The 22673-nt window shown below is 42.0% G+C and overlaps 2 protein-coding genes across 4 annotated transcripts; both read left to right on the top strand.

The window, feature by feature from the left end:
* The first annotated feature begins 7052 nt into the window (after positions 1–7052).
* Positions 7053–9707, top strand: LOC311108326 (alpha-1,6-mannosyl-glycoprotein 2-beta-N-acetylglucosaminyltransferase-like). The gene is made up of 2 exons (XM_084150954.1): positions 7053–7133; positions 7240–9707. The coding sequence occupies exon 2, from the start codon at positions 7509–7511 to the stop codon at positions 8751–8753; it is 1245 nt and encodes a 414-aa protein (XP_084007080.1). The 5' UTR covers positions 7053–7133; positions 7240–7508; the 3' UTR covers positions 8754–9707.
* Positions 9708–12292: 2585 nt separating this feature from the next.
* LOC311108285 (BRO1 domain-containing protein BROX) lies at positions 12293–20993 on the top strand (the record flags this gene model as incomplete). Of its 3 annotated transcripts, none has more annotated exons than XM_084150908.1 (13): positions 12293–12570; positions 13146–13276; positions 13359–13465; positions 13677–13773; positions 17024–17119; positions 17281–17353; positions 17629–17734; positions 17951–18040; positions 18182–18267; positions 18384–18465; positions 18582–18732; positions 18852–19011; positions 19218–20993. In XM_084150908.1, the coding sequence occupies exons 1-13, from the start codon at positions 12466–12468 to the stop codon at positions 19305–19307; spliced, it is 1374 nt and encodes a 457-aa protein (XP_084007034.1). In that variant the 5' UTR covers positions 12293–12465. The 3 variants fall into 3 exon arrangements, with proteins under 3 accessions (XP_084007034.1, XP_084007033.1, XP_084007035.1); XM_084150907.1 differs by having other exon boundaries at positions 12380–12570; positions 13143–13276; XM_084150909.1 differs by lacking the exons at positions 18852–19011; positions 19218–20993 and having other exon boundaries at positions 12432–12570; positions 18582–18736.
* Positions 20994–22673: the final 1680 nt, after the last annotated feature.

Below are 22673 nucleotides of genomic sequence, written 5' to 3'. Positions count from 1 at the left end.
ATCAGCGAAGTGGAGATGTTGTTTCCTACCTTCACCACCTGGGGGCGACCCGTCAGGAAGTCCAGGACCCAGTTGCACAGGGCGGGGTTCAGACCCAGGGCCTCGAGCTTGATGATGAGCTTGGAGGGTACTATGGTGTTGAATGCTGAGCTATAGTCAATGAACAGCATTCTTACATAGGTATTCCTCTTGTCCAGATGGGATAGGGCGGTGTGCAGCGTGATGGCAATTGCATCGTCTGTGGAGCTATTTGGGCGGTAAGCAAATTGAAGTGGGTCTAGGGTGACAGGTAAGGTAGAGGTGATATGATCCTTGACTAGTCTCTCAAAGCACTTCATGAGGACAGAGGTGAGTGCTACAGGGCGATAGTCATTTAGTTCAGTTACCGTTGCTTTCTTGGGTACAGGAACAATGGTGGCCATCTTGAAGCATGTGGGAACAGCAGACTGGGAAAGGGAGAGTATGTCCATTGAATATGTCCATAAACACATCAGCCAGCTGGTCTGCGCATGCTCTGAGGACGCGGCTAGGGATGCCGTCTGGGCCGGCAGCCTTGCGGGGGTTAACATGCTTAAATGTCTTAATCACGTCGGCCACGGAGAAGGAGAGGCCACAGTCCTTGGTAGTGGGCCTCGTCAGTGGCACTGTGTTATCCTCAAAGCGGGCGAAGAAGGTGTTTAGCTTGTCTGGAAGCGAGACATCGGTGTCGGCAACGTGGCTGGTTTTCCTTTTGCAGTCTGTGATTGTCTGTAGACCCTGCCACATTCGTCTCGTGTCTGAGCCGTTGAATTGCGATTCCACTTTGACTCTATACTGATATTTTGCCAGATTAATTGCCTTGCGGAGTGAGTAGCTACACTGTTTGTATTCTGCCATATTCCCAGTCACCTTGCCATGGTTGAATGCGGTAGTTCGCACTTGAATAGTCCTTAGCAAGGGTATTTCCTGTTTGAGTTTCTGCTTATAGGAAGGGAGGGGCAAAATGGAGTCGTGGTCACATTTGCCCGAAAGGAGGGCGGGGGAGGGCCTTATAACCATCCTGGAGTACGATTAGCAATGGTCAAGGATTTTGGCAGCGCGAGTACAACAGTCGATATGTTGATAGAACTTCGGCAGCCTAGTCCTCAAATTTGTTTTGTTAATATCCCCGGCTACAATAAATGCAGCCTCGGGATATGTGGTTTCCAGTTTGCATAAAGTCCAGTGAAGTTCTTTGAGGGCCGTCGTGGTATCGGCTTGAGGGGGGATATACACGGCCGTGACTATAACCGAAGAAAATTATCTTGGGAGATAATACGGTCTGCATTTGATTGTGAGATATTCTAGGTCGGGTGAACAAAAGGACTCGAGTTCCTGTATGTTACTACAATTACACCATGAGTCGTTAATCATGAAACACACACCTCCGCCCTTATGCTTCCCGGAGAGATATTTATACCATGTGCTTTTTTCCAGTAGAACTACATCGATGTATTGTACTATCTAGTATTGGTATTTCTATCTGATAGTATGACATCAAGAGGCCTTTTTGAGTACGTCAGATTATCACAGGTGTCTGTAATTATCTCTGTGGAATGCCGGTCTTATAACGTACAGTACACCCACCTTACGAGTTATTTGCCGACCCGTGTTGTCTTCTCACTTTGTGTGCACACCTGTCTGTGTTTCACACCTGACCGTCCTAGCTAATCAGCCTCACTATATGGGCATCATGCTGCCGCAGACAGGAAGCAGACAAGAAGTACAATGGACGTGTGTGCGCAAACATTGACATCCATGTTTTGTTTTGATTTGGAGTGGGGTGGTAGCATCTAACAATTGGATTTAATTATTTATTGGGCACTGCTTGGCGATGCAAACGACAACCTCTTAATCAGAACCGTCGACCGATTACGGATATACATTCGGACATAGGAAAAGTGTCGCCAAACAGGCAGAGGCCCGGGTTGGCAAATGACTTGTTGGACACATGCTGCTAAACAGGTACAGTCATTTGCTGCCTTCCTTAACTCGAACGCTTCTCCAATGTTATGCCCTTGTCACACCCTGATCTGTTTCACCTGTCACCCTCCTCCAGGTGTCGCCCATCTTCCCCATTATCCCCAGTATATTTATACCTTTGTTCTCTGTTTGTCTGTTGCCAGTTCCTTTTGTTTCGTCAAGCCTACCAGCGGTTTTCCCCTTGCTCCTGTCTTTTTCAAGTTCCTGTTTTCCCGGTTTTGACCATTCTGCCTCCCCTGAGCCTGCCTGCCGTTCTGTACCTTGTCACACCACCCTGGCTTAATGACCTCTGCCTGACCTGACCCTGACACTTCCTGCCGTTCTGTACCTTTTGGACTCTGATCTGGATTACTGACCTCTGCCTGCCCTTGACCTGTCGTTTGCCTGCCCCCTGTTTTTGTAACAAACTTTTGTTACTTCGACACTGTCTGCATCTTCTCCTGAAACGTGATAGTACGAATTGGCCATGACTGACCCAGCAGACTCGGACCAGCTCCGCAACGCCATCTCCTCCCAAGGAGCCACCATTGGCAGGCACAAGGAGTTCCAGACCTTGGTTCCAGACCTTGGCAGAATGCTGACATGGGCTAATTGAGTGACTGACAACAAGAGAAACTGCTGATATACAACCAAATTTCACCTTGTTTATGCTACTATTCTCTCAACAGTATGTTGAGCCCCCGAGTGAGGGGGGGATTGATCCTGGGGCCTACAAAAGGGGGGGCCACCAGTTGCCCAGCCCTGGTCTAGCTACTGTATTTTCTGTCTACTGTTGCCATCTAGAGGTGAAAGTGGTGAACAAGTTTTCACTAGTGACTCATTACTTTGTAACTTATGACTCGTACATTTTTTAGGCTTGAGTCTGACCCGGAAAGTTGGCTATACTGACGAGGGCTGGTGCCTCTGGTGGGTTTGACCATGCTGATTAGGGTCTGGGTGGGGGAAACAGACAGATGACAGCAGTGCCGGGTGGGGCTGAGTGCAGTGGTGTAAAGTGCTTACAGTTTTTCTCAATTGCTAAAACACAATTTCTGAAACCTTGCTCCATTTTCTGAAAACATTAAACACAAAACCTCATCTTCAAGCACTATTTACAAAACCTCTGACTCCTCTCGCAAAATGAAACATTCGCCTCAAAACAGTTTTACCTGTGTTCAAAATCAAACCCTGCTCTCAAATCATAAACAAAGTGATCAAAATGATATACACTCTCAAGCAGCCAGTAAACAATACACCGAAAAATAGAAAACACATTGTTCAAAACATACAGTTCTCAGGGAGAATATTCTTTTGATGAACGAAAACATGTTCTATCATAGTAGCTCAAAATTGATCAGAAATTACTACTCTGCTTTGCTCTTTGCAATTTTGTTTTTTGTTCTTCCTCCTCCTTGTACCCCTATTTTTACAGTACTGTACCCTGCATCTTGTTCTTTGTTGATATGAACCTGCAACCAGTCAAAATCTATTGAGCAGTCAGTACTGTTAACAAATGGAAAGCACAATGTTCAGGGCCATACAATTTGTCCATTGTACAGTATACAGCCTACAATGCACTGTACTACAGTATACAATACTAAAAGGGACAAAAATCAAAGGATTAAACATGTGATCAATGTGCTTCTTCTTGTCTTTGGGCTGGGTCAGGCCAGAGCACTTTGTCGACATCACAAGCAATATTGTCCCTCCTGAGGCAATGGGGGAAGAAGCCTCTAGTGTGCCGTATCCAGCCCTGACATGATTCCTCACCTATATCACCACAGGCTAAATCCATGGCTTGCAGCAGACTTACTCTAGTGTAGGGTTGTCTATCATATACTTTCCATCTCCTCAATCGGATTCAGGAAAGGCGAGTATGGAGGGAGGTACAAGTTCATAAACTGCCCATTGATGTTAAACCATTCCCTTACCTGAGCAGCTCGGTGGAAACTGACATTGTCCCACACTGTCACATAGGTGGGAATGGGATTCTCATTTAGCTCTTGACCCTGCTGCTCTTGAACCTGCTGCTCAAATAAAATATATCTTAGATTGGCAATACATCTTAGAAGGTGTTGGGTGTTATATGGCCCGAGTGTAACATGGTGATGTAGAACACCATGGTTGCTGATAGCAGCACAGATTGTGACATTGCCACCTCGTTGACCAGGGACTTCAACAATGGCCCGCTGTCCAATCATGTTTCGGCCTCTCCTTCTCCTCTTTGTTAGATTGAAGCCTGCTTCATCGACAAAGATGAACTCATGGGGTCTGTCCAAGGATTCCAAGTCAAATATTGTCTGTGTAGAAATACAATATACTGTATGTAGGATTTTGTAAGTCGTACAGAGACAGTGCTATACTGTAGAGTACAATTAGGCCTACTGTATGCACTTCTGATTCACATACATTGTATGTACTGAAGAGTAATGTCATTCACATAGTATGTGTTAGTACTGTAGACAATCTGGATTACAGTAAATGTTTCTGAATGTACACTTACTTGCACATACTGAGCTCGCAGTTCTTTCACCCTTGGTGAGTTGCGCTCAAAAGGTACTCTGTATACTTGTTTCATTCGCATCCTGTTACGATGGAGGACACGGTCAATTGTGGAAATGCTCACACTGTTGATTCCCTTGAAGTCGTATTGCATTATCTTGAAGGACCATGCCAACTATAACGACCTCTTGCTCCCGAGTGAATATAGCTGTCCTTCCACCTGTATGTGACAGCCTTACAATTCTACAAAAAGTAGTTGTGCAGTTACAAAACATATTCATGCAGTACAATACATACAGTGATTAACTTTACAAATGTCTATTGAAACAGCTGCATATAGTGTAGTACAGTAAATTTGCAATTACAAAAATACAGTAGTATACTGTACCTGTTCTCTTCACTGAATGTCCTTACTATGGTGGACACTGAAAATCGGCTCAAATTGGGTTTCACATTAAGTCCTGCTTCCCTCATTGTCAGTCCATGGACAAGAACATGGTCTATGACTGTTGCTCGAATTTCATCAGATCTTTCCACTCTTTGTCCTCTTCCTCTTCGTCCTCCTCTTCCTCTTTCTTGTCCTCCTCCTCCTCTTCCTCCTCGTCGCCCACCTCGCATACGCACTCGTCCTCTCACATTGTTTCTTCTTTCCATTCTCAGACTTTCTCCTTCCCACCTTCAACAACCTGTTTGCTCTCTGAACTGGCTTATATTGGTTGTGTCGCATCATTTGAAACAGGTTAAATCAATTTTGAGTGGTTGTGTTCAATCAATGACATGTGTTCTCTATTTGTATTTGACTGTTGCCACTTGTGTTTACCAGTATGGATGACATGTGCATTAGAGTGCAGAATGTGTTTTGAGAATGAGAATGTGTTTAGAGTTTTGCTGAAAAGTCTAAGTGAGATCTGCAAATTGTGTTTTACCATGTGAAATGGTTTAAGGTATTGACAACAGACTGCATAATTAGCTAAATGAGTCCAGGCAACTGAGAACTTTGTTCAGCCAATGGGTTTTAGTGTTTAAGCAATTGAGAAAAACTGTAAGTAAAAATACTCTAAAGTTCTACTTAAGTAGTCTTTTTTGGGTATCTGTACTTTACTTTCTTATTTATATTTTGGACTACTTTTACTTCACTACATTCCTAAAGAAAATTATGTACTTTTTACTTCATACATTTTCCCTGACACCCAAAAGTACTCGTTACATTTTGAATGCTTAGCAGGTCAGGAAAATTGTCGAATTCACACACTTATCAAGAGAACATGCCTGGTCATTCCTACTGCCTCTGATCTGGTGGACTCACTAAACACATGCTTCATTTGTAAATTATGTCTTGAGTGTTGGAGCACGCCCCTGGCTATCCCTAAATAAATAAAAAAACAAGAAAAATCGTGCCGTCTGGTTTGCTTAATATAAGGAATTTGAAATTATAATACTTTTACTTTCACTTTTGATACTTAAGTATATTTAGCAATTACATTTACTTTTGTTACTTAAGTATATTTAAAACCAAATACTTTTACTGAAGTAGGATTTTACTGGGCAACTTTCACATTTACTTGAGTCATTTTCTATTAAGGTATCTTTACTTTTACTCATGTAAATGTGTGTGTTATTACCATCAGATGAATATGGGTGTTTCTCTGCCCTCTGGAATATCATCCAGAGAGAGCATGTCACAGCCCCCTGGTGGAATTAATACCCTATGTAATCTCTGGATAAGAGCGTCTGCTAAATGACTAAAATGTAAATGTAAAAATGTAATCACTAGTGTGGAAGGCTACAAGTGTACAAGAGCACGTGCACCGTGACTAGTTGAATGTTGGATTGGATAGTTACAGGAGGCTTAGTTTGATGAGGAGCATTTGTCTTCTCGAACATTTAGGCACAGCTATATAATTCATTCATTCAGCACTGCAGCATCCCTCACACTCAGACACACCCACAAACTGACACAGCGAATGGAGATGGTAAATAGCTGTGCTAAAAACAGTTTTGTTTTCATTGTGTAACTCTCTAACAAGTATGTTTAGGCAACTAACTACTGTAATCAACAGCCCCTAACACATTCACTCCATGTGGGTATGGGGCACGTCTCATTCATACCAGCTGGGCAGCTTTAACCAGGTCAGTTTACACAAGCCAAAGCCTGGTCTTGCCCCAATAATAAAAATGTAATCTTACGTTTACTGCAATCTCATTCTACATTTAATTCAAATAACACTTAATAGCATAAATCATACCATAACTTGCTGGCACTAAACCTTCATTTGCTCTCAACAGATCTCCTCCAAAGTAATGGATGTTCCCTATGTAGTAGGATTACATAAGCATAGGTAGGACACTTATTCGTTGACGAAGAAGTCAGTCCGTTCCTGTTGGCTGAATTGTACACGTCAGCACTCAATTTTGTAAATTTACGCGTTCACTATACCGCAGATATGCCACGTTCAAGTGCTAGTCGGAACTGTGAAATTCGGAAATGTCTGACATGATAATAGGTTGTAGTTATACACGTGCCGCGTTCAACCAGTTAGTAAATCGGACATTTCCGAGTATTCTAGTTCCGACTATCATTTGAATGCGTCAATAGTCCTAAAACACCCTTACTTCCTGATAGCAGTTTACTGACACATGACATTCTGTTGGTAAGTCGACTTGATGACTGTAAATTAACGTCATGAATGGAAACAAATCTAATATGTCTGACATAGAGAATAATACATTGTTTCATTATCTTGTAACTTTTCACAGGTGATACCACCGAACGCAACAGATTATATCAACCGAATTGACCGATATTAGTGGCAGCAAAAGGAGTCATCATCAATACACTTTTATAAATTTTTTCGCGTGCCAGTTTGTAACGTTCTGCGGAAACCGCAGCCTCTGGGTTCAGGGTTCCATCGAAAGTTACAATGTTGCAACTGCAAGTAAGATGAAACACGATGTGGACTCTTTCAATAGTCAGGTGATTCAAGTCATTGCTATTGTATTCAAAATTAGCCTTTACCGTTACGAAAATGAGGTTACGATGCTTTAAAAAGAACCTGCTCGTTCTCATGGGTGTTTCTTTAATTATTGCCACTGCCATGATCATAACACGTGTATTAATTTCTGATGAAGTCACGGGTGTTGTCGCTCAGGAAAACATGTTGTCTGATGACATGGCAAAGTTTCAGTATGGTTCGGTTCCTGAATTGATGAAGGCGATTTACAATGCCAATTACAAGCAACACGTTCTGAATGCGGACAAGTATCCTGGGGAGCCTAAACTGGTCCTGGTTATTCAGGTTCACAACAGACCAGACCACCTCAAAATACTAATCAAGTCATTGGAAAATGCAGCTGAGGTCCACAACTTTTTGCTGATTTTCAGCCACAACTATTTTTCAGAGGAAGACAATGACATAGTGCAAGGGATAACTTTCTGCAAGGTTTTACAAATATACTTCCCCTACAGCACACAGCTCTATCCCAGTGAGTTTCCTGGGCAGGATCCACGGGACTGTCCACGAGACATATCCAAGGATGATGCTTTAAAAACAGGATGCCTCAACGCTGAGCATCCAGATTCATATGGCCACTATAGGGAAGCATCCATCACACAGACCAAACACCACTGGTGGTGGAAACTTCACTTTTTGTGGGAGCGAGTGCAGGCTCTGCATGGTTACAGTGGCTTTGCAGTTTTCCTCGAGGAGGACAACTATATCTTGCCTGACCTCTACCACCTTTACAAGGAGATGGTTGAATACAGGAAGAGAAGCTGCCCTGACTGCGACATGCTGGCGCTAGGCAACCACAATGGCCTGGCAGAGTTTGATAAGCTCAGCAACAAGGTGCAGACTGCCGGGTGGATGTCTACCAAGCACAACATTGGCATGGGCATTTCCAGAGAGGTGTACTACAAGCTGATGGGTTGCAATTATGACTTCTGCACCTATGATGACTACAACTGGGACTGGACCCTCAATCACCTGTCAGGAACTTGCATCTCCAAGCCACTCAAAGTGCTGGTGGCCCAGGGATCCAGGGTTCTGCATACTGGGAACTGTGAGCTGCACCAGAACAAGGAGGCCTGTCGGCCCGAGCTGGCCCTACAGAAAGCACAGGAGTCCCTTAAGCTCACCAAAGACTCCCTCTTCCCTCAGTCCCTGGTCCTAACAAACGCAGAGTCAATGGAGCACAAGGCTCACATGAAAAACGGCGGGTGGGGTGATATCCGTGACCATGTCCTTTGTAATAACTATGCTACACGTCTTTGAACTAAGGGCTTCTCACTCTCATATTTTTGATGTACTGAGGATTGAGGAAATAAGTGCCATTCATACTTTCAGGGTTCCAAAGACCGCAGTGTGTCTTCCAAGGGTTAGCGAAAATGTGATTTGGAATGTTTTGGTGTATGCAGCAGTGTGATTTATAGCTTGGTTGTTATTACTGTTATTACCAAAAGTAACATGATTGCGAAATATATATATATATATATATATATATATACGGTGGGATTTGATACACTGCCGATTTTGCAGGTTTTCCTACTTACAAAGCATATAGAGGTCTGTAAATTGTATCATAGGTACACTTCAACTGTGAGAGACGGAATCTAAAACAAAAATCCAGAAAATCACATTGTATGATTTTTAAGTAATTAATTTGGATTTTATTGCATGACATAAGTATTTGATACATCAGAAAAGTATAACTTAATATTTGGTACAGAAACCTTTGTTTGCAATTACAGAGATCATACGTTTCCTGTAGGTCTTGACCAGGTTTCCACACACTGCAACAGGGATTTTGGCCCACTCCTCCATATAGACCTTCTCCAGATCCTTCAGGTTTCGGGGCTGTCGCTGGGCAATACGGACTTTCAGTTCCCTCCATAGATTTTCTATTGGGTTCAGGTCTGGAGACTGGCTAGGCCACTCCAGGACCTCGAGATGCTTCTTATGGAGCCACTCCTTAGTTGCCCTGGCTGTGTGTTTCAGGTCGTTGTCATGCTGGAAGACCCAGCCATGACCCATCTTCAATGCTCTTACTGAGGTAAGTAAGGCCAAGATCTCGCGATACATGGCCCCATCCATCCTCCCCTCAATACGGTGCAGTCGTCCTGTCCCCTTTGCAGAAAAGCATCCGCAAAGAATGACGTTTCCACCTCCATGCTTCACGGTTGGGATGGTGTTCTTGGGGTTGTACTCATCCTTCTTCTTCCTCCAAACACGGCGAGTGGAGTTTAGACCAAAAAGCTCTATTTTTGTCTCATCAGACCACATGACCTTCTCCCATTCCTCCTCTGGATCATCCAGATGGTCATTGGCAAACTTCAGACGGGCCTGGACATGCGCTGGCTTGAGCAGAGGGACCTTGCGTGCGCTGCAGGATTTTAATCCATGACGGCGTAGTGTGTTACTAATGGTTTTCTTTGAGACTGTGGTCCCAGCTCTCTTCAGGTCATTGACCAGGTCCTGCCGTGTAGTTCTGGGCTGATCCTTCACCTTCCTCATGATCATTGATGCCCCACGAGGTGAGATCTTGCATGGAGCCCCAGACCGAGGGTGATTGACCGTCACCTTAAACATCTTCAATTTTCTAATAATTGCGCCAACAGTTGTTGCCTTCTCACCAAGCTGCTTGCCTATTGTCCTGTAGCCCATCCCAGCCTTGTGCAGGTCTACAATTGTATCCCTGATGTCCTTACACAGCTCTCTGGTTTTGTCCATTGTGGAGAGGTTGGAGTCTGTTTGATTGAGTGTGTGGACAGGTGTCTTTTATACAGGTAACAAGTTCAAACAGGTGCAGTTAATACAGGTAATGAGTGGAGAACAGGAGGGCTTCTTAAAGAAAAACGAACAGGTCTGTGAGAGCCGGAATTCTTACTGGTTGGTAGTTGATCAAATACTTATGTCATGCAATAAAATACAAATTAATTACTTAAAAATCATACAATGTGATTTTCTGGATTTTTGTTTTACATTCCGTCTCTCACAGTTGAAGTGTACCTATGATACAAATTACAGACCTCTACATGCTTTGTAAGTAGGAAAACCTGCAAAATCGGCAGTGTATCAAATACTTGTTCTCCCCACTGTATTTATATTTTTTTTACAGATTATGCAAGCTGATTCTTATGTACTGTAACAGTGTTTGCTTTATATTTTCTAAAAAATGAAGACCACATTTTTGTTGAAGTAAAATTACTATGTTAGACTTCATGAAAAGAACAAACAATGTTTCAACGCCAGCAGATAATTATTATGGTACACATAAATTACTTCATATTGAAAACAAATCTAAATCGGAGTGATACATCCTTGGCTTCGACTACATGTTAGATCACTGTCATTTGTACACATTTTTCAGAACAAATAAGAGAGTTGAGCCATTTGCCCAAATGTGGCGACGCTTGTCCAACTTCAGGATCTCTTACCCATCCACACAAAATCTGGAATATAAAATGCAGAATATAATATTTTTCCTTTAAATTATATGTTGTGCATATGGTACAAATAGAAAAATAACAGCAACAGTGATTGTTCGGTATGTAATTAACAAACCTATAGGTTATATTGTACATTAAAAGTGACAATCTTGAAATTACTTAATTATTTTATATATATATATAGTTATATCTATAGTTATATATATAGTTATATATATATATATAATGTCAATAAACCAATGTTCACTTTGTATCTGACAATTGGTTTTACTTGTGAAATACTTACTGTACATAGCCTACAGTATGTCATTTGTTTGACTGAAATGTGTGTAAAATAAAACATAACATGTTTTACATGGGAACAACAGGAATTGACTGATATTGATGTGTGTGTGTTTGTTTTTATTGTGATGGTTAGGATTTCTTATCATTATGACCTTACAACAATGACCTACCTATTCTTGCTTGAGCAAAAGAGTGTGATGGGTCCGCACTCAAAAATATGTTGCATAAAGCTTACTTAATAAATAGAAAAAATATTTGTATGCACCAACCACATTTCTGGGAGAGCGTGATCCCCTTTTGATTAGCTATTTAAGCTTGAGCAAATATTTCCATAGCCTTGCACGATCTTAATCTATTTTCACATAATTTGCCTAAAAGGGAAATATTTGTAGTTTCCTCTCCTATGCCTGTGAATTTGACAATGTACCTGTGTTTTTGAAAACGTGCTGTCATCATTGGAACTGTCTTTAAATAGAGATGGAAATTTAACCTGAGGTGCTCTGATGGGTTTCCCTTCAGTGGTGGAAATGTGTAGGATGCAGTTACTTATTTTTTTATCAGTGCCTCGTGGAGATGCCCCTTTCTGCTTCTTATATAATGTGTAGTTTAAGATCTCATATGCAATACATTATATGAACGCTGAATGCAAATGAATGATGAATGCCATGAATGGTTACTCCCCCACCTTTTTATTCTAAAGCACAATATTTTGGAGATGTTCCATGTTAACACGGTTTCTTGTTGGGTGGCTGATCCACATTCCTTTGGGAAATTGCTTTATGAAATTCTCTTCAGACAAAAAGGTTGTAGGCTACTATAGTTCTGTTATAGACAGCATAGCTGTCCATTTGCACTCTCATCTCTTAATTTAATGTTTAACAATATGGGAAAAGAAAAGATGGCATTGACAATCTAGTGTTGGTTTTTATTCTCCAAAGAAATTGAACTACAGTTTGAGATGGAAAGACCAAACGTAGGCTACAGGGTAACCATCATCAGTGATATCATTCTTCAGAATGAAATGGTTTGTAAATGGGCTAGGTTTGAATATCATATGTCTCCATGTGAGCAAATTACTGTACATGCCCAAAGCGTTCCCATAAGTGGGTGTATTTGGTACATTCTGTAGGTTTAACTGGTCTATGATCAGTTTTAAAATTTTAACTCAGATTGATTAACATTAAAGCTAGAGCAGAAAGGCGGATCCTAGACCAGTCGCAAGAAGCAACATATGGGCTAGGTTTGAAAATCATATGTCTCCATGTGGACTCAATACGCTCTTTCCACTGGTCAAGAACCATTCTGTGCCTTTATTTCCGGAAGTACATCTTCAGATTGTCAGAGTTCCCAGATCCAAGGTTCGTAAACATCACTTCCACAATATTGTACAATCTAGCTTAATGGTCCATCATGAAAAATATCTGAATTTTGTGGTTTTAGATTTTCGATATTGTTAGTCCATTAGGCAATTAACAAGCTAGATGCCAAGTTGTTAACGTTAGCAAGCTAGCTAGCTAACGTTAGTTGGAGTTGCTGCTGTCACATTTGGATAGAGCTTACGTAACAAACCACTTATTGATATTCACGTCAATGTATTTTTGGTATCTAGTAACATTATACGAACAATGTGGTGAGGAAGATGTTTACAATAGCTACGTCGTCTTGCAATATGCTATCCCGACTAGCCTAAATGGAAACGAATGTTAGCTAGCTACCTACGCTTAGCTATTGTAGCTAGCTAACTATTTGTGTGCTAGCTAGGCCATCAGTGCATCAGACAGTCAGTTGATGGTTGTCATCAAGGCACAGCCAGCAATTAAGATACGTTTACTGTCATAACATAAGTATTTTATTTGTAGCTAATCAAGCCATTATATGTCCAACTATTTATGTATTGAATTGTTAATGGATATCCCTGTGCTTCATCTAGCAGACATCCAGCTTTTACCATCCAAGCCACAGAATGACTCATTGGTTCCACCGAAACCCATTGAAAGCAACTGCACCTGTCTCCTTCAACTTCTATGGAGTTGCTGGAAGCCCATCAGCAAACAAGATATGCAAGTATGTACACTTTGCCATTGATATCCATTCTTAGTATGGCAATTGAAAACATGTTTGCTTACATTTATATCCGCCTCATCAGTGACTTGAGAACAACAAGGGCAAGACTCTTGGAGATGTTCACAGATACCACCTGCAATCCCGAAATCATGAAAAATGCCACCGATGCTTATTTCTCCCTCTTACAAGGTGAATTTCTGCTGTTTGTTTGTGCCTTTTCTCCTCTGTCTTTAGCCGGGCTCACTGTTTTGTAGTAATAATAATAAATAATAAATAATTGGTCATTTAGCAGTAGTGTTTTTGTTTGGTCTTTTAGCTACACTCAGTTCATCATGCTGAACTATTTTCCTTTTGTTGTTATTAACAAGTAGTTGTTGGTCTCTTGATTGACATGACACAGGATTCATTTCATCTCTGGATGGCACCACACAAGAGAACAAGCTTCGGTTCATGCAGAACTTCAAGTGGACTGACACTTTGCAAGGAAACATCCCAAGGTAAAGGCTTCTAGCCCATAGGTGGTTTCACAGAGGTGGTTGGTTACCTCCATCAGCCCCACAGTCAGAGCTCCACAGTCCACACATACATTTGAGTTACAATAGTCTTGGTTCTTTTGTATTTCCTGCTGACCATGTTTTATAAATGTGACAGAGTGGCTCGATTCGGTCTTATGTAGCAAAATGTGAAATTATGTTTTTTACATTGGATTAAAGTAAAGACTCAGAGCTAGACAATGGTACAGTGGGGAGAACAAGTATTTGATACACTGCCGATTTTGCAGGTTTTCCTACTTACAAAGCATGTAGAGGTCTGTAATTTTTGTCATAGGTACACTTCAACTGTGATAGACGGAATCTAAAACAAAAATCCAGAAAATCACATTGTATGATTTTTAAGTAATTAAGTTGCATATTATTGCATGACATAAGTATTTGATACAGAAAAGCAGAACTTAATATTTGGTACAGAAACCTTTGTTTGCAATTACAGAGATCATACGTTTCCTGTAGGTCTTGACCAGGTTTGCACACACTGCAGCAGGGATTTTGGCCCACTTCTCCATACAGACCTTCTCCAGATCCTTCAGGTTTCGGGGCTGTCGCTGGGCAATACGGACTTTCAGCTCCCTCCAAAGATTTTCTATTGGGTTCAGGTCTGGAGACTGGCTAGGCCACTCCAGGACCTTGAGATGCTTCTTACGGAGCCACTCCTTAGTTGCCCTGGCTGTGTGTTTCGGGTCGTTGTTATGCTGGAAGACCCAGCCACGACCCATCTTCAATGCTCTTACTGAGGGAAGGAGGTTGTTGGCCAAGATCTCGCGATACATGGCCCCATCCATGCTCCCCTCAATACGGTGCAGTCGTCCTGTCCCCTTTGCAGAAAAGCATCCCCAAAGAATGATGTTTCCACCTCCATGCTTCACGGTTGGGATGGTGTTCTTGGGGTTGTACTTATCCTTCTTCTTCCTCCAAACACGGCGAGTGGAGTTTAGACCAAAAAGCTATATTTTTGTCTCATCAGACCACATGACCTTCTCCCATTCCTCCTCTGGATCATCCAGATGGTCATTGGCAAACTTCAGACGGGCCTGGACATGCGCTGGCTTGAGCAGGGGGACTTGCGTGCGCTGCAGGATTTTAATCCATGACGGCGTAGTGTGTTACTAATGGTTTTCTTTGAGACTGTAGTCCCAGCTCTCTTCAGGTCATTGACTAGGTCCTGCCGTGTAGTTCTGGGCTGATCCCTCACCTTCCTCATGATCATTGAAGCCCCACGAGGTGAGATCTTGCATGGAGCCCCAGACCGAGGGTGATTGACCGTCATCTTGAACTTCTTCCATTTTCTAATAATTGCGTCAACAGTTGTTGCCTTCTCACCAAGCTGCTTGCCTATTGTCCTGTAGCCCATCCCAGCCTTGTGCAGGTCTACAATTGTATCCCTGATGCTTTACACAGCTCTCTGGTCTTGGCCATTGTGGAGAGGTTGGAGTCTGTTTGATTGAGTGTGTGGACAGTTGTCTTTTATACAGGTAACGAGTTCAAACAGGTGCAGTTAATACAGGTAATGAGTGGAGAACAGGAGGGCTTCTTAAAGAAAAACGAACAGGTCTGTGAGAGCCGGAATTCTTACTGGTTGGTAGGTGATCAAATACTTATGTAATGCAATAAAATGCAAATTAATTACTTAGAAATCATACAATGTGATTTTCTGGATTTTTGTTTTAGATTCAGTCTCTCACAGTTGAAGTGTACCTATGATAAAAATTACAGACCTTTACATGCTTTGTAAGTAGGAAAACCTGCAAAATCAGCAGTGTATCAAATACTTGTTCTCCCCACTGTATATCATACTCCACAGTTGAGGAACAATGGGAAAATAATTATGCTTTGAAAGTTGATAAACTTGTAACCCCACTTTGAGAAAATGGCTCTTGAATGTTTTGGTACACGTACTGGAGAGCTCTTCTTTTTCTACACCCATTCAGCATCGTTCACACCCTCTTAAGTTAGCCAGTTCAAATAATGACTATATAATAGCTGACAACGTCTTAACTTTAGCTAATTTGTATTCATTATTACAGGAAAATAAACGGACAACGAGATCATTATTTACAAGTTAATGGCGAGCTAATTACAGAAAATACGTTACAGTTGTGAGTGTGACAAAATAATACCAGAGAATTTTAGAACTTGGACACTGTCTCGTTGGTCTAACGTTATATCCTAATTTGACTTTGGTGCAGGTCATGTTGTTCTTCACATGACCGTCTCTGGTAAACACACACTATATCAAATAAAATCAGTGTATTTGTCACATGCACAGGATACAGACGGTGTAAACGGTACAGTGAAATGGTTACTTGCATAGTGGAGTCTTTTGTTTAGACATGTAGCTAGCTAGCTAGCTAGCTAGCTAAACAATGAACCATAATCCCAACTCATAATGTTACTACCCTGCATGAATCTGCTGGTAGCTAAAACTAACCAACTAGGTTCAATGTTAGCTAGCTAGCTAACATTAGGCTCTGAGATACGAATAATATTAATACACAGCTAGCTAGGCTCTCTTACCCATATACATGGATGAACGCTCTGGATGGATGCCATGGTTGCCCTTAGTTTGAAGATGTAATCCGGAGACAGGTGTTTTAACAGCCTTCTGTGTGTTCTCTTTTCGACTCCCTCCGCATATTTGCAATCAAATGCCAGAATTTCTCCATCTCCTTAGTTATCATACTCTGCTTCCACCGGACATTCCACTTATTTCAAAACTCGATCCTCCAGAAAGTGGAGAGCATTAGCTAGCAACACTTTTGCAGTTTGTTGTGATATCTTTCAAAAAAGCAGCGTTAGAAAAGATTACTTACACATACTGAGCAGCTCATGTTATAGACAAGCGTGGTACATGGCAGACATGTCGGCATGTCCAGCCCAGCCATTATCTCAGCCAATCATGGCTATCTGGAAGGTTCCTGTCTTTTTCCGTGGCTAAACCAACTAGGCTCGTAATTTAACCATTTTATTCGTATTTACAGATGGCATACAAGTTTGTTATTAAGGCACATGAAAGCGACATACGCCTAGTTTCCTGAAACGAGTCACATGTGTTATTACATCATTACTCAGGTTAAACATTTGTATAGTGCTCTCACTGCAAATAGATGTCTCCGTTCATTATAGAAATACACAATCTCTTTCTCTAATACTATTATTGTTATTAACATCCTGTCCCATTGCCTCTTTACAGTGCCCAACAAGATGCTATTTTTGAACTGGTCTCCATGGCCTACAATGTTGCAATTTGGCACACCAAGTTTGCCTCAAGACTTGCAGGAAAGGAAAAGCAAGTGTTTACTTTCTGCGTTACTAATTTATTATCATACAATGCATCTGGTTATGCAAATTAGGTCATTTATGACCATGATGTCAATTCACACTCATTCTATTTACATATACATTTTGTAAAGGGTACACATTGACATTGTAATTTTCACCCCTTTTCAGTGTAAAAGAGGTAGATGCAAAAGATGTCCACAGGAGCCTGAAATTTGCTGCTGGGATTTTCAAACACCTCAAGGTGATTAGCTCATATTGTCTCTGTATTATAATAATAATAATAATAATAAGACATTTGATTTTAAGCATTTTAAGAGATAATCAGCAAGTTAAAAAAGCACACTGATAAACCTATCAAATATGGTTCCTATATTGCCCACTTTACATTAACCTCAACACATGGTGAACAATGTGAATACATTACAGTATCATCAACCTGAACACAAGCCACTGGTTGTTGGTGCATGGTTGTGTTTAGCAGCAGACTCATTCTCCTCTCTGGTCTCTCCTCTTTAGGAGGTCCACATCCCCCGCCTCATCACCCCAGCAGAGAAGGGCCGAGACCTGGAACCCAGAGTCATCGACACCTACATAGTCCAGTGCCAAGCAGAGGCACAGGAAGGTAGCTACACTGGACCCAGCCAACTTCTCTAAATAATGATTAGGGTCAGGAGCTGACAATGTGACTTGGCCAGGGAAACTTCTGGGGCCTTAGGGCAAACTCATGGCCCCATGTATTAGTGTGTATGTGAGAGAGGCAGAATAGCCTACTTATGAAAGTGTTTGCAATGAATATGATATTAGCAGTTATTAACCTAATTTGTATTTATTTTTGCAGTGACGATTGCCAGAGCGATTGAGCTCAAGCATAACGCCACTCTCATTGCAGCCTTGGCCTTCGAGACTGCAAACTTCTACCAGAAAGCTGGTTAGTATTTAGGCCTGTCCTGTCACTTCCTGACTTTGTTGCATTTTTTAAATGATCTTAAATTGTGTTGGAATGTCTGGATCTAACCACTGTTGGTCCTCCTGATCACTCAAATGAATGTTATCCTCTCTATCTTCCCAGACCACACACTGAACACCCTGGAGCCAGAGTGCAGCAGTAAGTGGAGGAAGTACCTCCAGCTGAAACAGCACTTCTACATGTCCTATGTAAGTCCTTGAGCAGTTCTAGACAGTTGAGAGAAAGTCTTTGTTTGTTTGTTTTTGACTGTTCTGTAAATACTACGTTTCTAATTATGCTTATGCCCTTCATTTGTCACTTTCAGGCATACTGCTACCATGGACAGACTCTCCTCGCTAGTGACAAGTGTGGGGAGTCAATAAGATCTCTCCAAGAGGCAGAAAAGTGTTGGTATTTCTGTTCTAGAGATAATACATAATGTTTTGCCTTTTTGAAGCACTAAACAGATGTCTCTTCATCTTAACAAGTGTAAATACTTACAGGTCTTGCTTACTGTGTTTAGGCTACTCCAGAGCCGAGGCTCTGTGCAAAGAGTACCGTCAGACCAAAGGGCCGGGTAGCACGGCCAAGCCCTCTGAGCAGCTCTTCTTCACCAAGCTGGGTGGCCTGATCAAAAATACCCTGCAGAAGTGCGAGAGAGAAAACGGATTCATGTGAGTCAACACATACACACAGAGACACACACACCCACCTTCAGAAGAACATTGATTTGTGTAGAGTAAATAACAGTAAGCAATTGTAGCATTTATACACAAGTGTTTCATTTCTCCAGATACTTCCACAAGGTCCCAGCCGAGGCGCCCCAGCTGGAGCTGAAGGCCAGCTATGGCCTGGCCGAGCCAATCTCCTTTGAGTTGCCAGCCCTCAGCGAGCAATGCACCCCTGAAGTCTACGCCACCTTTGACCTCACCAAGGGGGCCAAAGACGAGAAGGTAATGCTGGTCAGCCATTTGGCACTGAAACAAATATAACTTGGTTACTATAGTTTTTGTGCTCTGAATTTGTTTTGAAGTTATGTCTTCACATATTTTGTCTTGTTACTGATAATAATCATATAAAGACACTGATAGGGTTTTGTTCATTTGCTTGTCTGGGACAAAAGGTTTCACATTTTTCCCCCTCACTATTTTGATTTCAGGCCAAACCAAAGCGGGAAGAAGAGGTTATTAAGCCAATGAAGGAGCCAGATTTGAAGCCCCAGAAAGATACAGGCTGCGTCATCTCTTAAAAAACAGTCAATTTCCGTTCCATGAAAAGTAAACCATAGGAAAAGTCCTTGTTGTTTCTTTGATTTATGGTCAAATGTTTTACATTATGATGATATGCAGTGCTACCAAGCCAGACAATATTCAGTCATTGAGTATAAAATGGCCTCAGAGAAAAGGTTATTGGTGATGGGGGGATAACATAATAGATATGGGAGGAGAAATGTTAATCAACAAGGAACGGAAGAAAAGCATGGATTTATTCATGCATTGGCTTGTTTTATCTGTAGTGTTTTATGGTCAGTGATTTACAGTAGCATCATTTTATACGTAACTGTTTTCTTTTAGATAAAATATTATTGGGTCAAACTTACAGCTGAATTGTTCTCACTAGTGCTGTTGGGGATTTTGTTAAAAGCCCCCGTCATATTGGATCTTTATTTATTGCTCTCATTTAAGAAACGGACAAATCAGATAGTAAGAACTTATAACACTCCATGATGAATATCCAATCATTTGAACAAATCGTATGTTTTCAATTATTTTATTTTTCTGTCTCTTGATTTAATTTAATCACAGTTCTCTTGCAACTGAAAGGACACTCCTGTACATACAGGAGCACATTATTCATACTCTCTCAAGACTCTCCATTGCTGGGTAGGGCCTGTATTTATCATAATAACCATTGTGAAATATTTGAGGACAAGGTGGTGCTTGTTTTGGGTCATAATAACCAGAACAAGGCCAGCTGTTCAGTAGGAACATGGAACAACATCTGGGAAGCACTCAGGAGAGAGCAATGTGCTGAATGTTGCAGATAATACATGTAATTCATAAAGCTGACATGAGCATGCCTGTTCTACTCAAAATCTTTGTCTGAACGTTCCATAACATTGTGCCCTATGGAAGGCAATTGTAGGTCTTCCTCTGATCTCAGAAATCTGTTTTAAATAACCCAGACTAGTGGCCATGGTTGCTGTTAAGACTGATTGATGAGCGCAGGAACAATAGAATAATGGTTCATTAAGAAAAATTAAAAAATGATGTCAATCATAACCTGCTCAAACCATTTCAGTAAAGGGAGTAATGCTGTGCTTTGGCACATGGTCTTACACATGAAAAACAATATAGAAAGAAGTAGCCTATGTATGTAAATCTATCAAATTCATTACTCATTTTCATTTTATCTGTAAATGACAACGATATACTCCATATGTATGCATTACTGTAGCTTTCAGAGTACTGATTCACCATCATTTCCTAACAGTTGTTTTTGAGAACTAATGACAACTAGCCTCTTCTGAGGCAGTACAATAGGGGGACAAGTAACCTCCAGTATAGTATACTAATTTGCCAATCAAGGAAGACCATTTTGCATTCTTTCTGTGCAACCTCAGAGCACATTTTAGTGCCTTTACATTTTAAATCGTATTAGTCACACAGATGTCAGAACTCAGTGTAGATGTACTGTATCCAGCTCTAAATTATAATTAAAATAACATATTAGGCTATACGTTAGCTTTACAAGCCCTTTTTATTCTTGGAACAATGGATTTTCACATTCAAGGACCAATATTTATTTTAATTAACACATGAATGTAGTTTGCTGTATCATAATGTATACACAAGTCTCACATTACCCTTCTTCTAATGGTGTCCTTCATTGAAAATGTGTTTCAAATGGAAATAAAAACATCAAGAAACCTGAATTACTATTTTATGTTGCATTCAAACACTAACTTTCCTGGTGTGTGTTGTAGTTAGGGTTGCAAAATTCCAGGAGCTTTCAATAAAATCCCTGGTTTTCCCGAAATCCCGGTATGGAAGATTCCCAGCATCCCAGTGACTGTACGTACATACCCCAACCAGAAGCCATGGATTACAGGCAACATCCACACTGAGCTAAAGGGTAGAGCTGCCGCTTTCAAGGAGCAGGACTCTAACCCGGACACTTATAATAAATCCCGCTATGCCCTCCGACGAACCATCAAACAGGCAAAGAGTCAATACAGGACTAATATTGAATCGTACTACACCGGCTCTGACGCTCGTCGGATGTGGCAGGGCTTGAAAACTATTACAGACTACAAAGGGCTTTGAGGCAAGCAACACTGAAGCATGCATGAGAGCACCAGCTGTTCCGGATGACTATGTGATCACGCTCTCCGTAGCCGATGTGAGGTAAGACCTTTAAGCAGGTCAACATTCACAAGGCCGCAGGGCCAGATGGACTACCAGGACGTGTACACCGAGCATGTGCTGACCAACTGGCAAGTGTCTTCACTGACATTTTCAACATGTCCCTGACTGAGTCTGTAATACCAACATGTTTCAAGCAGACCACCATAGTCCCCGTGCCCAAGGACACTAAGATAACCTGCCTAAATGCCATTAAATGCTTTGAAAGGCTGGTCATGGCTCACATCAACACCATTATCCCAGAAACCCTAGACCCACTCCAATTTGCATACCGCCCCAACAGATCCACAGATGATGCAATCTCTATTGCACTCCACACTGCCCTTTCCCACCTGGACAAGAGGAACACCTACGTGAGAATGCTATTCATTGACTACAGCTCAGCGTTCAACACCATAGTGCCCTCAAAGCTCATCACTAAGCTAAGGATCCTGGGACTAAACACCTCCCTCTGCAACTGGATCCTGGACTTCCTAACATGCCGCCCCCAGGTGGTAAGGGTAGGTAACAACACATCTGCCACACTGATCCTCAACACGGGGGGCCCTCAGGGGTGCGTGCTCAGTCCCCTCCTGTACTCCTGTTCACCCATGACTGCATGGCCAGGCACGACTCCAACACCATCATTAAGTTTGCCGATGACACAACAGTGGTAGGCCTGATCACCGACAACGATGAGACAGCCTATAGGGAGGAGGTCAGAGACCTGGCCGTGTGGTGCCAGGATAACAACCTCTCCCTCAACGTGGCCAAGACAAAGGAGATGATTGTGGACTACAGGAAAAAAAAGAGAACTGAGCACGCCCCCATTCTCATCGACGGGGCTGTAGTGGAACAGGTTGAGAGCTTCAAGTTCCTTGGTGTCCACATCACCAATGAACTATCATGGTCCAAACACACCAAGACAGTCGTGAAGAGGGCACGACAAAGCCTATTCCCCCTCAGGAGACTGAAAATATTTGGCATGGGTCCTCAGATCCTCAAATAATTCTACAGCTGCACCATCGAGAGCATCCTGACTGGTTGCATCACCGCCTGGTATGGCAACTGCTCGGCCTCCAACCGCAAGGCACTACAGAGGGTAGTGCGTACGGCCCAGTACATCACTGGGGCCAAGCTTCCTGCCATCCAGGTCCTCTATACCAGGCGGTGTCAGAGGAAGGCCCTCAAAATTGTCAAAGACTCCAGCC

The sequence above is a fragment of the Coregonus lavaretus genome (genome assembly GCF_964263955.1).
Source record: "Coregonus lavaretus genome assembly, chromosome: 33".
Classification (NCBI taxonomy): Eukaryota; Metazoa; Chordata; class Actinopteri; order Salmoniformes; family Salmonidae; genus Coregonus; species Coregonus lavaretus.
This window is presented reverse-complemented; position numbering and strand designations above follow the sequence as displayed.

Excerpts from the sequence above, each read along its gene's own strand:
- LOC311108326 (XM_084150954.1), top strand. The coding sequence starts at position 7,509 with ATGAGGTTACGATGCTTTAAAAAGAACCTGCTCGTTCTCATGGGTGTT.